Source organism: Myxocyprinus asiaticus, chromosome 9, assembly GCF_019703515.2.
Source record: "Myxocyprinus asiaticus isolate MX2 ecotype Aquarium Trade chromosome 9, UBuf_Myxa_2, whole genome shotgun sequence".
Lineage (NCBI taxonomy): Eukaryota > Metazoa > Chordata > Actinopteri > Cypriniformes > Catostomidae > Myxocyprinus > Myxocyprinus asiaticus.
In genome coordinates, this window is record NC_059352.1 from 44,046,171 (window position 1) to 44,060,724 (window position 14,554).

Genomic DNA, 14,554 nt, shown 5'->3' on the forward strand with positions numbered 1-14,554 from the left:
ACCCTGTATGATGGTATGGTGTTCTGTGTTTATAGTATGCTATTTGTGCATGGTGCTTGTAGTATCTGGGGGCTGTTTTATATTCCAGGGGTATACACCCCACCAAAGTGACCATAAGAGATGGAAAACATGACTGTGTGATTCAAATTTAGCTTTATTCAATGTGCTGGAGCAGTTGTTAAGGTGACAGAGAGGGTGGTTTGCATTAGTTTGCCATCTATTGGTTAGAAATGAGACTTTCAGAAAGGACAGAATTTCATAAGCTATAGATGATAAAAACATTTATAAAATACAAAATGGATCTTGAAATACACTCAAAACATTTAAATTAACTCTAGCATAATATATTTATTTTTCTCTTGATATAAATAGCAAAATGGCAAAATGCCTATAACACCTAAACACTTAATGACATTTGTTTATCTAAAATGAAACATTGTGTCCACACAATCAGGAATATGGAAAATAAATAAAACTTTAAAGACTGAAAATAGAACAACACTATCATAAAATAATAGAATGTTCATTAGAAATGTAAAATGCTAATTATACCATGTGGTTTATACAATGTGCTCTCTGCAGTTTTATTTGTGTAGATTGTAAATATTGACCTGAAAAACAACAATTTTCTTTTCTAATCACACTTAAAGCTATATAGGCCTATATTTCTTGCATATTTATGTACATGAGCTAATCCTAATTGTGACACATAATTTATTTTATTACCGTTTCCTAAATCATACAGTTTAGCTAAAGGGTCCAGATTGAAAATAAGTCTGATGATTGAACTGTATGTAATTACAATTTTGGAGCTGTTTATCTTTGAGAATCTAGAGGAGTTAATTCCTTTGGCAATTCACACAACATACTCATTCCATTTATTATATACAGTATGTACATTTCAGTTACTTTTCATGGATAAAGACTGTTCAGCACCTCACCTGAACACAGGTCCTCTCAAAGACTATTAAATGTATGCATCTGTGTATATGCATTTGTGTTTGTATGTCACTGTCTTGTGTACATGTTTACTTAGCTTTAATTTGGGAATTAAATTCTCCAGAAGTAAGCTAAATCTTAAAATAATAATAATAATTATTTGGGGTCATCCAGTAACATCTTCAATTGTTAAAACAATTAATAAATAGAGTAAATAATATTTTTTTAAATTATTATTATAAGATGGGTTAGGGTTAGTGTATAGTAATCAAAATTAGTTGTATAAAAACAATAGAAGTCTATGGTGTGTCCCGATTTAGATAGCCGAGGAAACGTGTGTGTGTGCGCGCCCTGCTCTCAGACATGTCTCTTCATGTGTAGTGCCAAATGATCGGACCGACTGAAGGCTCTATGGCAGACCACACACTCATACGGCTTCAGTCCTGTGTGTTTTCGAAAGTGTCTCGTCAGCTCGTCTGAACGGGCAAACTTCCACCCGCAACCATCCCATGTGCAGTGATATGGCTTTTCTCCTGCAGATAACAGAAATAAAAATGTTTTTTAAAATTGTGTTCTTTTAAGTGACATTAGCGTAGTGTTAGAGTTAGGGTTAGTGTACACTACCAGTCAAACATCTACAGACACCTACAAATCCTTTATTACTAATTTATTACACATTTTAAAATAATAGTAAAGTCATCAAAACTTTTAAATAACACAAATGGAAGTATGACAATGTAGTATGTAGAGACCAGGGTCAGAAATTAATGGGGGCTATGGGGGGAAAAGGCCATTGAAAGTGACATAAATGCCTCTAAAATTCAAAATGAGTTATGTTTTTTTGTAACATCTGATTTATTTATTCATATTTTATTCTAGGCCTAGGTTGATAAATTGATTCAATTTAAGTATTCCACTTTTATTTTATTTTTTACAATTACGTTAAAAATGCCCATGAAAATCAAATCCAAGGGGCAAATATTGCCCCTTAATGGAGAAGTAAATTTCCTGACACTTGGAAACCAAAAGATGTTCAACAAAACTATCTTATTTTTTATATTTTATTTCCAACTTTATTGGGTGCATCATGAGATGCTTTTTAAGTAGTATTGAAGGAGTTTCCATGTATTCAAGACACTTGTTGGCTGCTTTTCCTTCACTCTCCGATCTAATTAATCCATTATAAAAAAAATATGGACCAACTTTACACCGATCAGCCACAACATTAAAACCACCTGCCTAATATTGCATAGGTCCCCCTCGTGCCGCCAAAACAGCGCCAAACCGCATCTCAGAATAGCATTCTGAGATGCTATTCTTCTCACCACAATTGCACAGAGTGGTTATCTGAGTTACCGTAGACTTTGTCAGTTCAAACCAGTCTGGCCATTCTCTGTTGGCCTCTCTCATCAACAAGGCATTTCCGTCTGCAGAACTGCCCCTCACTGGATGTTTTTTGTTTTTGGCACCATTCTTAGTAAATTCTAGAGACTGTTGTTGTGAAAATCCCAGGAGATCAGCAGTTACAGAAATACTCAAACCAGAACGTCTGGCACCAACGATTCATGCGATTATCTAATCAGCCAATCGTGTGGCAGCAGTGCAATGCATAAAATCATGCAGATACGGGTCAGGAGCTTCAATTAATGTTCACATCAACCATCAGAATGGGAAAAAAATGTGATTTCAGTGATTTGGACCGTGGCATGTTTGTTGGTGCCAGATGGGCTGGTTTTGAGTATTTCTGTAACTGCTGATCTCCTGGGATTTTCACGCACAACAGTCTCTAGAATTTCCTCAGAATGGTGCCAGAAACAAAAAAACATACAGTGAGCGGCAGTTCTGTGGACGAAAATGCCTTGTTGATGAGAGAGGTCAACAGAGAATGGCCAGACTGGTTCGAACTGACAAAGTCTACGGTAACTCAGATAACCACTCTGTACAATTGTGGTGAGAAGAATATCATCTCAGAATGCTATTCTGAGATGCAGGTTGGCGCTGTTTTGGCGGCACGAGGGGGACATACGCAATATTAGGCAGGTGGTTTTAATGTTGTGACTGATCGGTGTATATTAGGTGTCTTTAATTACTATGTACTTTAACTGTTAAGTGTGTATGTGTTGTTGAATTGTATTCACATTTAAAGTACCTACATTTAATCACATTACCCCAATCCTAAACCTAACTCTAACCACTAATCCTACACTTACTCCTAAACCTACCCGTACCTCAACCTCAGTAGCAGCAAATGTGAATCTTGTAAAAATCTTGCAGAACAACATGTAGTTACACAATAAGTACATTGTATTTTATGTATTTTAATGTTAGTACATAGTAGTTAAAGACACCTAATATAAAGTGGGACCAAAAATACTCATTCAAATTTTCATTTTATAAAGAAATTAAAAACTAATTTCAAACAGTTAAGCATAACTTAAATGTTTTTGTTGATAAATATAAATTGACATTAAATGAAAAGGTTTTAATTCAGTCAGGTGTGTCCAAACATGATGGTTCATTCTGATCATCTGCATGCATGTTTGTTGAATTGTGTATTTCTGATTACCTGTGTGTGTACGGAGGTGCGCTTTGAGGTGGGAGCTCTTAGTGTAAGTCTTGTTGCAGCCAGGATATGCACACATGTGTACTGGGACTTTCTTCCTCAACGCCCCCCTCCGGATGCGCTTCCCCTCCAGATCTACAGGGGGCACTGTGGAGTCAGGTAGCATGCTCTGTGTGGAGGGATAGTGACTGGCTGGCTGGGTGTGGGCGTAGTGCACTTGCTGTTGGTAGAGCCTTGGGTGGGAGTAGTTATGGATAAAGTCATGGTGATGGCGTGGAGGAAAGACCAACGCGTCCATGCCGATCCCAGACGTCTGGACAAATTTGGAATCTGGGAAGGGTATCAGAGGTGCAGGCTGAGTGTAGTGTCCAAAATCCCATGACTGCATCTTCCTCATGTTTTCTCTTTTGCTTGCTCTGTCCATATTATTTGCGAGAGGGAAACTAAACTGTTGGGGGTTTTCTGCTAAAGAGATTGATTTCCCAGTTTGTTGCTGCTCCAGATATCCTCCATTAAAAAGGTCTGGCATTGAGGAACTTAAAGATCCGTCATGAGGAAGTAGCTCAGCTAGTGAACTTGTAATGGAAACTTGGGGTCTGTTTAGCCTTGCCTGGTCCTTTTGACCACTCAAGTCCTGAACCTGGTAGAGATCCGGAGTGTGAATGTGGTCCTGCAATGGTGGTGTACTTTGGGAAGTGTAGTTTTGTGTAGTGGACCGTTCAGGTGATGTGCTGCCCCAATCAGACAGCAGAAAATCCAAGCATCCATCATCTGTCAGACACTGTGAAGGCTCATAACTGCCACAATGCTTGAAGTCCAAATCCAATAAGCCATTTTCAAACTTCCAAGCCTTTAGAGTCATTCATTAAATATTTTAAAATCATTACTGACCTCAATTCAGCATTTAAGATATACAATCAAACATCATAGATATTATTATAACACAATAAACAAAGGTCTTCCTGCTGTTTTATTCTATTTTTATTGACATTAGGTGATGTTTTGGTGATGTGAGAGAACTTTTAATTAAAAAATTTTTTTTGCAATAGTGTATAAAAACTTCATGTCTTATTCAACAGCACACATTGTTGTTGTTGTTTCCCCCCTATTTTTATGTTACAAACATGCAAACTGATCCTCACACTTAGTGTCAAACTTGCATGTTTAGAAAAGGATAAATTACAATAATTAAATTAATTAAAATAATAAGGCTACGTTTTTCATATTTACTTTAATAAATACAGCAATTTATTTGTGAACTGGTCCACAAAATATGAGATAAAATATCTGAAATAAACATACCTTCATATTTTCAGAGGCGGTGCTGAAGTTTGAAAACGAACTAAACGAAGGCAGTACGGCTTGAGTCACAGCCATTCAATTTGCCGTTTTAGCATTTATTATAGACCTATTTTATAATGTCTTTAGAAGAGGCCAATATATGACCTTTTGTTTGTCCAAAATGATTTTGCATGTGCAAAAGCCAAAAGACAGGAGCCCAGGATTTAGTGTTAAATTCAGAATATTTACAAACAGTGTTATTAATGCTGGGCTATCTTTCCCTCTCTCTTTCTCCCTCTCTTTTTCACTATATCAGTGATAAACTTAAGTTTAAGACCCCTGAGAGTTGTGAGTGTAGGTGGAGCTTAAAAGTGAGCCCAGAATTTAAAAAAGTGCCATTCACTCTTTCCAACTCATTAACTTTAAACCAAATTAACAGCAGAAAAAGCAATGAAACTGACATACAGAATGGGATTTAAATATAAACATTATTGATTTTATGGCATTTAATTCACATTCGGTCAACAGGTGTCCAACATATGACATCTTTGTTTCTGAGGGCCTAAACTAAAGAATTAAAGACTACAGTACATGAATATGTCAGTTGTTGATATTCAATTTCACTAGTATATACCAGAGTCAGAAAGTAAGGGGGGCTCTGGACAAAAATGCAATGAAAAGTGACAAAAATGCCCCCAGAAATGCAAAATACGGGGGCAAAACTCTACCTGTTATGAAAATTAATCTTTGTAATCTGATATAGTTCTTAATAATCTATTCTAGGTCTAGTTATACATTTTAGCACATAAAATATGAGTTGCTTTAATTTCATGGGTTAGTTAGAGGATATAAATTCTCAATTTAAATATTCAGATGCAAATTTGTTAATGAACGGATTAAATCAAGGATGACAGTGTTTATTGCGGTTAGAAAAAAAAAAAAAAACGTCCTCTTAAAGGTAAAGAATGCCCCTGAAAATCAAATCCATGGGGAAAATATTGCTCCTTAAAGAAAAAGTTAATTTCTGACACTGGTATATAGTATATAATAACTTATAATGTCTTAGTTGCACAATGAGCTTGTAATATCTTATTCTGTTTCAAAAGAGTAGTTTTTATGTCAACAGAAAATGTAGTGTTTGTATTTGTGGTTTCATCTGCTAATAGGCACATACTGAAGTTGAAATAGTCTAATTACTGTATATATATTAGAGAGAGAGTTTTTTTTTTTTTTTTTGTGGTCAATATTATGTTAATTGACCAAAATGTTAATTGAATGTTAATTGTTGCGGTATTGCCAAATAAGTCATGTAAGAATATTATGAATTAAATGCAAGTTAATTGGTAACACTTTACAATATGGTTCCATTTGTTTACATTAATTAACGCATTAGGTATCTTGAACTAACAATGAACATTATATTTTTTTACAGCATTTATTAACCTTTGTTAATGTTAGTTAATAAAATACAGTTGTTTGTTGTTAGATCATGTTAGTTCATAGTGCATTAACTAATGTAAACATTATACAACTTTTGATTTTAAAATCTGATTAAAACATTAATAAATGCTGTAAAAGTACTGTTCATTGTTAGTTCAGGTTAACTAATGTTATTAACTAATGTTAACAAATATAACCTTATTTTAAAGTGTTAACAGTTCATCAAATTAACAGATGATGATATTGCAAGCTAAGATCAGATTCTTTGCAAACAGTCTCAAGAGCACTAAGCCAGCTAAAGTGAATTTTAATTTCAAGCAGTACATTTCCCTCGAAACAAACGGTATACTTAACTCACTTCACCGTCTCTGTGAGTGTGCAATTCTCAGAAGCCCGGTGTTCAGTAGGTGATTATATTCTGCAGAGGAGTTATCAGTGTGGTTAGGTTCACGAGAGGCCTCCTGTCCTGAGTGAGATAATAGAGCCCTGGATCCTGTCTCCCTCTGATGCCTCTTTCAACACAGATAACAGCACATACACACACTTACACCGTCAAACCTAGCTACTGAGCTGCTTTTCTTGAAAGCCATCACATTGACTCATTTGAATGTTAAAACTTAATTTTCTTATGCATGTGTGCTCTGAGAATGAAATGCACAATCAAATAAGGTAAGACTACACAGATGAGTGGCTAAATAAACATAGCAGGTTTGTAACATCAGAATCACTTGAAATTATACAGTTATGAGCTCAGTTAAAGAACATCTCGAATATAAGCACGCTACTCTCTTGAAATGGAAGTGAATTGTGATTACACCGATTCATAACTTTAGCTCTCTCTATTGCTACTGCAAGTTTGTCCAAAATGTTCCTTTATGTCAGCAGTAAGAGGGTTTCCATTTCATGTGTAGGGTCTAAATTCCCCTGCAGTGCACCTGGAGTGAGTTATTTTTGCACGTGACACTGCAGAGCCGCTAGAGGTGGGCAGTGTGTAGAGGAGTATTTTTTAAATTATTTTATGTAAATTTTTTATTTCTTGTCATAAAAAAATAAAAATAAAATACTGTATATAATATAGTAAATGTGAACAAATGGGTTGTGTCTGCTATACTGTATTTGTTTTATTTATTTCGTTTTTATAGATGTAAAAAACGAATGAACAAATAATATCAACAGTCCGGTTTGCCTATGCACTGTTTGACTTCTCAGACATTGTGTGTGTGTGTGTGTGTGGGCAGGTTTAAGTGGTTTATGAGGACTTTTTTTTTAGGTTACAAACTGGTAATTACAAGGGTATTATGCTATAAATGTGGTTTATGAGGACATTTCTAGTGTCCCCATAATTCAAATTGCTTAACATACTAAACGATGTTGTACTGAAAATGTAAAAATGCAGAAAGTCTTTTGTGAGGGTTAGATTTAGGGGTAGGGTTAGGGTTAGGGGATAGAATCTATAGTTTGTACAGTATAAAAATCATTATATCTATGGAGAGTCCTCATAATGATAGCTGCACCAACATATATGTGTGTGTGTGTGTTTGTGTGTGTGTGTGTGGGAAGGTTTAAGTGGTTTATGAGGACTTTTTTTTTAGGTTACAACCTGGTAATTACAAGGGTATTATGCTATAAATGTGGTTTATGAGGACATTTCTAGTGTCCCCATAATTCAAATCGCATAAAAATCATACTAAACAGTGTTTTATTGAAAATGTAAAAATGCAGAAAGTTTTTTGTGAGGGTTAGGATTAGGGGTAGGTTTAGGGTTAGGGGATAGAGTCTATAGTTTGTACAGTATAAAAATCATTATGTCTATGGAGAGTCCTCATAATGATAGCTGCACCAACATGTGTGTGTGTGTGTGGGTGTGTGAGACAAGCGCTAATGTAAACAGACTTGGCTGCGTGCATCAGATAATCACGTTCGATCAGCATGTTTTCACTGTGAGTATACGAGTTTTAAACTTATCGTGGTGCTTTTGTGATAGATGGACTGTCTGTTTCAGAAAACAGATGTATTATATGCCTGAAAAGACTGTTTGAGTTGCCGTTTGTGTGAATGAAAACCGCATCTGCACCTAATAAATAGACATGGCTGCGTGCATGGGAAGATCACATTTAGAGCTGTGCATATACAAGCTGTGAACTGTTATCGTGGTACTTTGGTGACAATTAGGCTGTTTGTTACATAAAATAAACATATTATCTGCTTGAAAAGACTTTGATTAGCTGTTTGTTTGACGATGACAACCGCTACTAATGTAAACAAATGGCAGCACGCATTGGAGGAAGATCGTGTTTGATGTGTTGAATGTAAGAATATAAGAGCTGTAAACTTTTTATCGTGGTACTTTGGTGAAGAGTTGGATGTACACTGATGGCTAAAAGTTTGGAATAATGTACAGATTTTGCTCTTATGGAAAGAAATTGGTTCTTTTATTCACCAAAGTGGCATTAAACCGATCACAATGTATAGTCAGGACATTAATAACGTGAACAATTACTATTACAATTTGAAAAAAATGTTCAGAACTTCTTAAACTACTTCTCATCAAAAAATCCTCTACGTGTAGCAATAACAGCTTTGCAGATCCTTGGCATTCTAGGTGTCAATTTGTCCAGATACTCACCCCACGCTTCCTGTAGCACTTGCTATAGATGTGGCTGTCTTGTCGGGCACTTCTCACACACCTTACAGTCTAGCTGATCCCACAAAATCTCAATGAGGTTAAGATCCATAACACACTTTTTCAATTATCTGATGTCCAATGTCTGTGTTTCTTTGCCCACTCTAACCTTTTCTTTTAGTTTTTCTGTTTCAAAAGTGGCTTTTTCTTTGCAGTTCTTCCAATCAAGCCTGCACACCTGAGTCATCCCTTTACTGTTGTACATGAAACTGGTGTTGAGCGGGTAGAATTCAATGAAGCTGTCAGCTGAGGACATGTGAGGCGTCTATTTCTCAAACTAGAGTCTCTGATGTACTTATCCTCTTGTTTAGTTGTATATCTGGCCTTCCACATCTTTTTCTGTCCTTGTTAGTGCCAGTTGTCATTTGTCTTTGAAGACTGTACTGTACACCTTTGTATGAAATCTTCAGTTTTTTTGGCAATTTCAAGCATTGTATAGCCTTCGTTCCTCAAAATAATGATTGAATGATGAGTTTCTAGAGAAAGCTGTTTCTTTTTTTGCCATTTTTTACCTAATATTGACCTTAAGACATGCCAGTCTATTGCATACTGTGGCAACTCAAAAACAAACACAAAGACGATGTTAAGCTTCATTTAACGGACCAAATAGCTTTCAACTGTGTTTGATATAATGGCAAGTGAATTTCTAGTACCAAATTAGAAATTTATCACAATTACTTAAGGATAAGATGTTGGAGTGATGGCTGCTGGATATGGGGCCTGTCTAAATTTGATCAAAAATAACTTTTTTCAAATAGTGATGGTGCAGTTTTTTTTACATCAGTAATGTCCTGACTATACTTTGTGATCAGATGAATGCCACTTTGGTGAATTAAAGTACCAATTTCCTTCCGAAACTTTTGGCCACCAGTGTATGTGTATAAAATAAACTTATTCTGTGGTTTAAATGACTGTATGAGTAACTGTTTGAGCGAATATAAATTATAGACGCTTGACCAGCGCAGCCTCTGTCGGAACAAAAGCCATTTTGAATCTGGCAGTTTATAACTTCACTGCTGAAGTGACCCGTTTCATTCTGGGTGTATTCCGAGTCTTTCAATCTTGTGAAGAACAAACCTAAATGTAGGTTTTTAGTCACCGATCACGGTCACCCGGCATCCACCATAACACATCCTGCACAAGTTTCGTTATAACACATTAAAAAATTGCTGCCTCAAGCATAATGACACGGGTTTGACATCAGAGACTCAGAGATTATGCCATTGGCTCTCGTGTGTCTTGTGACCGATTACAAAGACCTCAACTTCGGATGTACAATACATATATTTTTTGAATGAGATGTGCTGGTAGAATCAGGATGCCTTCACAGATGGGGAATATTTTTAGTGATTAAAACCTTCAGTTTCACTCTGCTACTCACACAATGCCATCGTATAGTTTGGAATATTATTAATGATCGTGACTGTACTTTAGATGCTTGTTTAATTTTTTCTATGGTGGAAAACTGGTAGGTTTAGACATAAATGTGTGGTTGAGTGCTTAAAAATATCTATAAATAGTGTAATGTATATCAAATGATGTATATCAAAGTGTCTCCTTCATGATTTATATTGTTGATTATCAGTTAGATTTAGAAATGGGGTTGGGTTAGGGATCTAAAATATTATATATTATTGCATAATGTTATATCACACTAATATATTTATAAGTATAATAAAACATTCAGGTTAAACATAAAATAATATTCAAAGATTGGTAACTGATGACAACCTTTTCTCATTGAAAAAAATGGGGTTTCTCACTGCGTCAGTGAGAGGACACCAGGGGGCACCTTAGGCTTCTGCACAAGCGTCAAAATTGGAAGCTTAGGGAATGAGAATGGGTTGTGTTAGCGCATTAGCTTCATGAATTCAGAAAGCAAACAAAACAAATTGGACATTTTCTACTGCATATACTATATATACAGGTGCATCTCAATAAATTAGAATGTCATGGAAAAGTTCATTTATTTCAGTAATTCAACTCAAATTGTGAAACTCGTGTATTAAATAAATTCAATGCACACAGACTGAAGTAGTTTAAGTCTTTGGTTCTTTTAATTGTGATGATTTTGGCTCACATTTAACAAAAACCCACCAATTCACTATCTCAACAAATTAGAATATGTTGACATGCCAATCAGCTAATCAACTCAAAACACCTGCAAATGTTTCCTGAGCCTTCAAAATGGTCTCTCAGTTTGGTTCACTAGGCTACACAATCATGGGGAAGATTGCTGATCTGACAGTTGTCCAGAAGACAATCATTGACACCCTTCACAAGGAGGGTAAGCCACAAACATTCATTGCCAAAGAAGCTGGCTGTTCACAGTGTGCTGTATCCAAGCATATTAACAGAAAGTTGAGTGGAAGGAAAAAGTGTGGAAGGAAAAGATGCACAACCAACCTAGAGAACCGCAGCCTTATGAGGATTGTCAAGCAAAATCGATTCAAGAATTTGGGTGAACTTCACAAGGAATGGACTGAGGTTGGGGTCAAGGCATCAAGAGCCACCACACACAGACGTGTCAAGGAATTTGGCTACAGTTGTCATATTCCTCTTGTTAAGCCACTCCTGAACCACAGACAACGTCAGAGGCATCTTACCTGGGCTAAGGAGAAGAAGAACTGGACTGTTGCCCAGTGGTCCAAAGTCCTCTTTTCAAATGAGAGCAAGTTTTGTATTTCATTTGGAAACCAAGGTCCTAGAGTCTGGAGGAAGGGTGAAGAAGCTCATAGCCCAAGTTGCTTGAAGTCCAGTGTTAAGTTTCCACAGTCTGTGATGATTTGGGGTGCAATGTCATCTGCTGGTGTTGGTCCATTGTGTTTTTTGAAAACCAAAGTCACTGCCCCCGTTTACCAAGAAATTTTGGAGCACTTCATGCTTCCTTCTGCTGACCAGCTTTTTAAAGATGCTGATTTCATTTTCCAGCAGGATTTGGCACCTGCCCACACTGCCAAAAGCACCAAAAGTTGGTTAAATGACCATGGTGTTGGTGTGCTTGACTGGCCAGCAAACTCACCAGACCTGAACCCCATAGAGAATCTATGGGATATTGTCAAGAGGAAAATGAGAAACAAGAGACCAAAAAATGCAGATGAGCTGAAGGCCACTGTCAAAGAAACCTGGGCTTCCATACCACCTCAGCAGTGCCACAAACTGATCACCTCCATGCCACGCCGAATTGAGGCAGTAATTAAAGCAAAAGGAGCCCCTACCAAGTATTGAGTACATATACAGTAAATTAACATACTTTCCAGAAGGCCAACAATTCACTAAAAATGTTTTTTTTATTGGTCTTATGATGTATTCTAATTTGTTGAGATAGTGAATTGGTGGGTTTTTGTTAAATGTGAGCCAAAATCATCACAATTAAAAGAACCAAAGACTTAAACTACTTCAGTCTGTGTGCATTGAATTTATTTAATACACGAGTTTCACAATTTGAGTTGAATTACTGAAATAAATGAACATTTCCACGACATTCTAATTTATTGAGATGCACCTGTATTACTTTAAATCCTCATTGAGTGGTTAAAACAACTCCTTTTACTGACCTCATGTGAATTCTACTCATAGAATGAGGCATAAAGTCATTGATAACACATTTTCATGTCACATTATCTTGAGCATCCTCATATTTATATGTACTGTATATTAAATGTACGGTTGCTCGGTTGTTTCAAACTTCTTTTTACCCCTGAACGAAAAAGCAGAAGAACTTCTCCGGAAGTATATCCAGTGGTGGAAAGAGTACTGATTTTTGTTTTACTTAAGTAAAAGAACTGCTACTGAAGAAATAATTCACTTGAGGACAAGTAGAAGTACTGAGAAATATTTTAACTCAAGTAAGAGTAAATAAATAGTTTGCCAAAAAACTACTGAAGTAATTACGTTACAATTACGTGAAAATTATATAGTATATTCGCTTCCATTTTTAGAACACAAAGTCATTTTTTTCTTGAAAGAAATTGATGCTTCCTATCACCAAGGATGCATTAAACTGATCAAAAATCAAATTATTATTACGGTTTGAAATAGTTGTTTTAAGTGGTATTTATTCAATTTTTTCTTTACCTGTGATGGCAAACATAAACAGTGTCACCTATTTCTTAATGTGCTAATTTGGTGCTCAAGAACATTTTCTTATTATTAGAACAACTGAAAATTGTTGCGCTACCATGCGGAAATCACAATACATTGTTTTTTTTCCCCCCATTTGCTGAGGTATTGAGTTCTTACAAGTTACTTTTCACTTGCAAGTCAAATTTTGGTTTTAAAAATAGGCAAAAAAAAACTGAAATTCTGAAAATAGAATTCCTGAAATTCTATTTTCTCCTAAAGACTATTGTTTTAGAGAGATGAAGGCTATTCCATGCATTACTGTTTTGAAAAAATAATCTCTAACCAGGATAGAGAGGGAAGTGGACGGCCCAGATGCACAACAAAAAAACAAGTAAATCACAGTCTCTAGTTTCAGAAACAGACTCCTTACATGTCCTAAACTAGCAGTTTCTAAATGCCAAAGACCTGCATTGCTGCAAGAAGAAATAGCCATTTTGTAACAATCTAAATGTCTCTAAATCATCTCTAAACTACATAATGTGCATTGTGACTGAAACACATTCCTATTTTAGTTTATTGTCATTCATGTATGTCCAAGTATTTTGGCTATTAAGTTAACATACTGTACAAAACTAATATAGTGCAATATCATAGAGGAGGTAATGTATCCTCTATGATATTGCAGCAATTATCCAGATATGGAATGAGATTATTAAGCAAACTGTTATCAACTCCTACATGCCAACTGAATATAATAAGGCAAAAATAAACTTTTCACACAGTGTTTAGTGAGAGATATGATTGATTAAAACACTAAAAGTGGTTGTTCTGTAAATCTATTATTTATTTTTTCTCCCCAATTTGGAATGCCCAATTCCCAATGCACTCTAAGTCCTCGTGGTGGCATAGTGACTTGCCTCAATCTGGGTGGCGGAAGACGAATCTCAATTGCCTCCGCGTCTGAGACTGTCAATCCATGCATCTTATCACGTGGCTTGTTGAGCGCATTACCGCAGAGACATAGTGCTTGTGGCGGCTTCACGCTATTCTCCGCGGCATCCACGCACAACTCACTACGCGCCCCACCAATTGCGAACCACATTATAGCGACCATGAGGAGGTTACCCCATGCAACTGGGCCAATTTGGTTGCTTAGGAGACCTGGCTGAAGTCACTCAACACACCCTGGATTCAAACTCGTGACTAAAGGGGTGGTAGTCAGCGTCTTTACTCACTGAGCTACCCAGGCCCCCCCTGTATATGTATTATTGTATTATAGTTGTAATAATAAAGTTTTAATTAACATTATGGTTATTTAACATATTGAGATATTATTATTAAATAAATTGTAACATTTGGCTACATTATGTTTTGTGATTTCTCATACCTTCTTTATATAACATCCATCCCTTGTGCACTTTTGGCCTCTAGTGGGTGAGGCTTTTCAGACAGACAAACAGCAGCACAGGGCAGGGAAGTACAGCACAGCACCGTGAGCGAGAGTGTTACCCACTAGGACAGTTTATTTTGAACAAGAGAGGCAAACGGTTATGGGATTTAACAAGGGAGTACAATGCCGAACT

The 14,554-nt window shown here is 36.2% G+C and overlaps 2 protein-coding genes across 2 annotated transcripts in view; one reads left to right on the forward strand and one right to left on the reverse strand.

The window, feature by feature from the left end:
* Positions 1–138: 138 nt before the first annotated feature.
* On the reverse strand, positions 139–5,419 carry LOC127446646 (Kruppel-like factor 1). The gene is made up of 3 exons (XM_051707741.1): positions 4,805–5,419; positions 3,506–4,352; positions 139–1,472 (listed from the first exon to the last, which is right to left on the reverse strand). The coding sequence occupies exons 1-3, from the start codon at positions 4,877–4,879 to the stop codon at positions 1,297–1,299; spliced, it is 1,098 nt and encodes a 365-aa protein (XP_051563701.1). The 5' UTR covers positions 4,880–5,419; the 3' UTR covers positions 139–1,296.
* A 1,339-nt stretch (positions 5,420–6,758) lies between these two features.
* The window catches only part of LOC127446643 (uncharacterized), a 32,908-nt gene continuing 25,112 nt past the window's right edge, over positions 6,759–14,554 (forward strand). Inside the window, exon 1 of the mRNA XM_051707736.1 lies at positions 6,759–6,892. The gene's annotated coding sequence lies outside the window, so the exon portion shown is untranslated. The remainder of the gene's footprint in view (positions 6,893–14,554) is intronic.

Bases quoted from the DNA above. Each gene is read 5' to 3' on its own strand.
- LOC127446646 (XM_051707741.1), bottom strand. From the start codon at position 4,879: ATGGCTGTGACTCAAGCCGTACTGCCTTCGTTTAGTTCGTTTTCAAAC. The intron at 4,353-4,804 runs GTATGTTTATTT...ATGACTCTAAAG, and splicing joins CCGCCTCTGAAAATATGAAG to GCTTGGAAGTTTGAAAATGG. The intron at 1,473-3,505 runs GTAATCAGAAAT...TGTTATCTGCAG, and splicing joins GCACCTCCGTACACACACAG to GAGAAAAGCCATATCACTGC.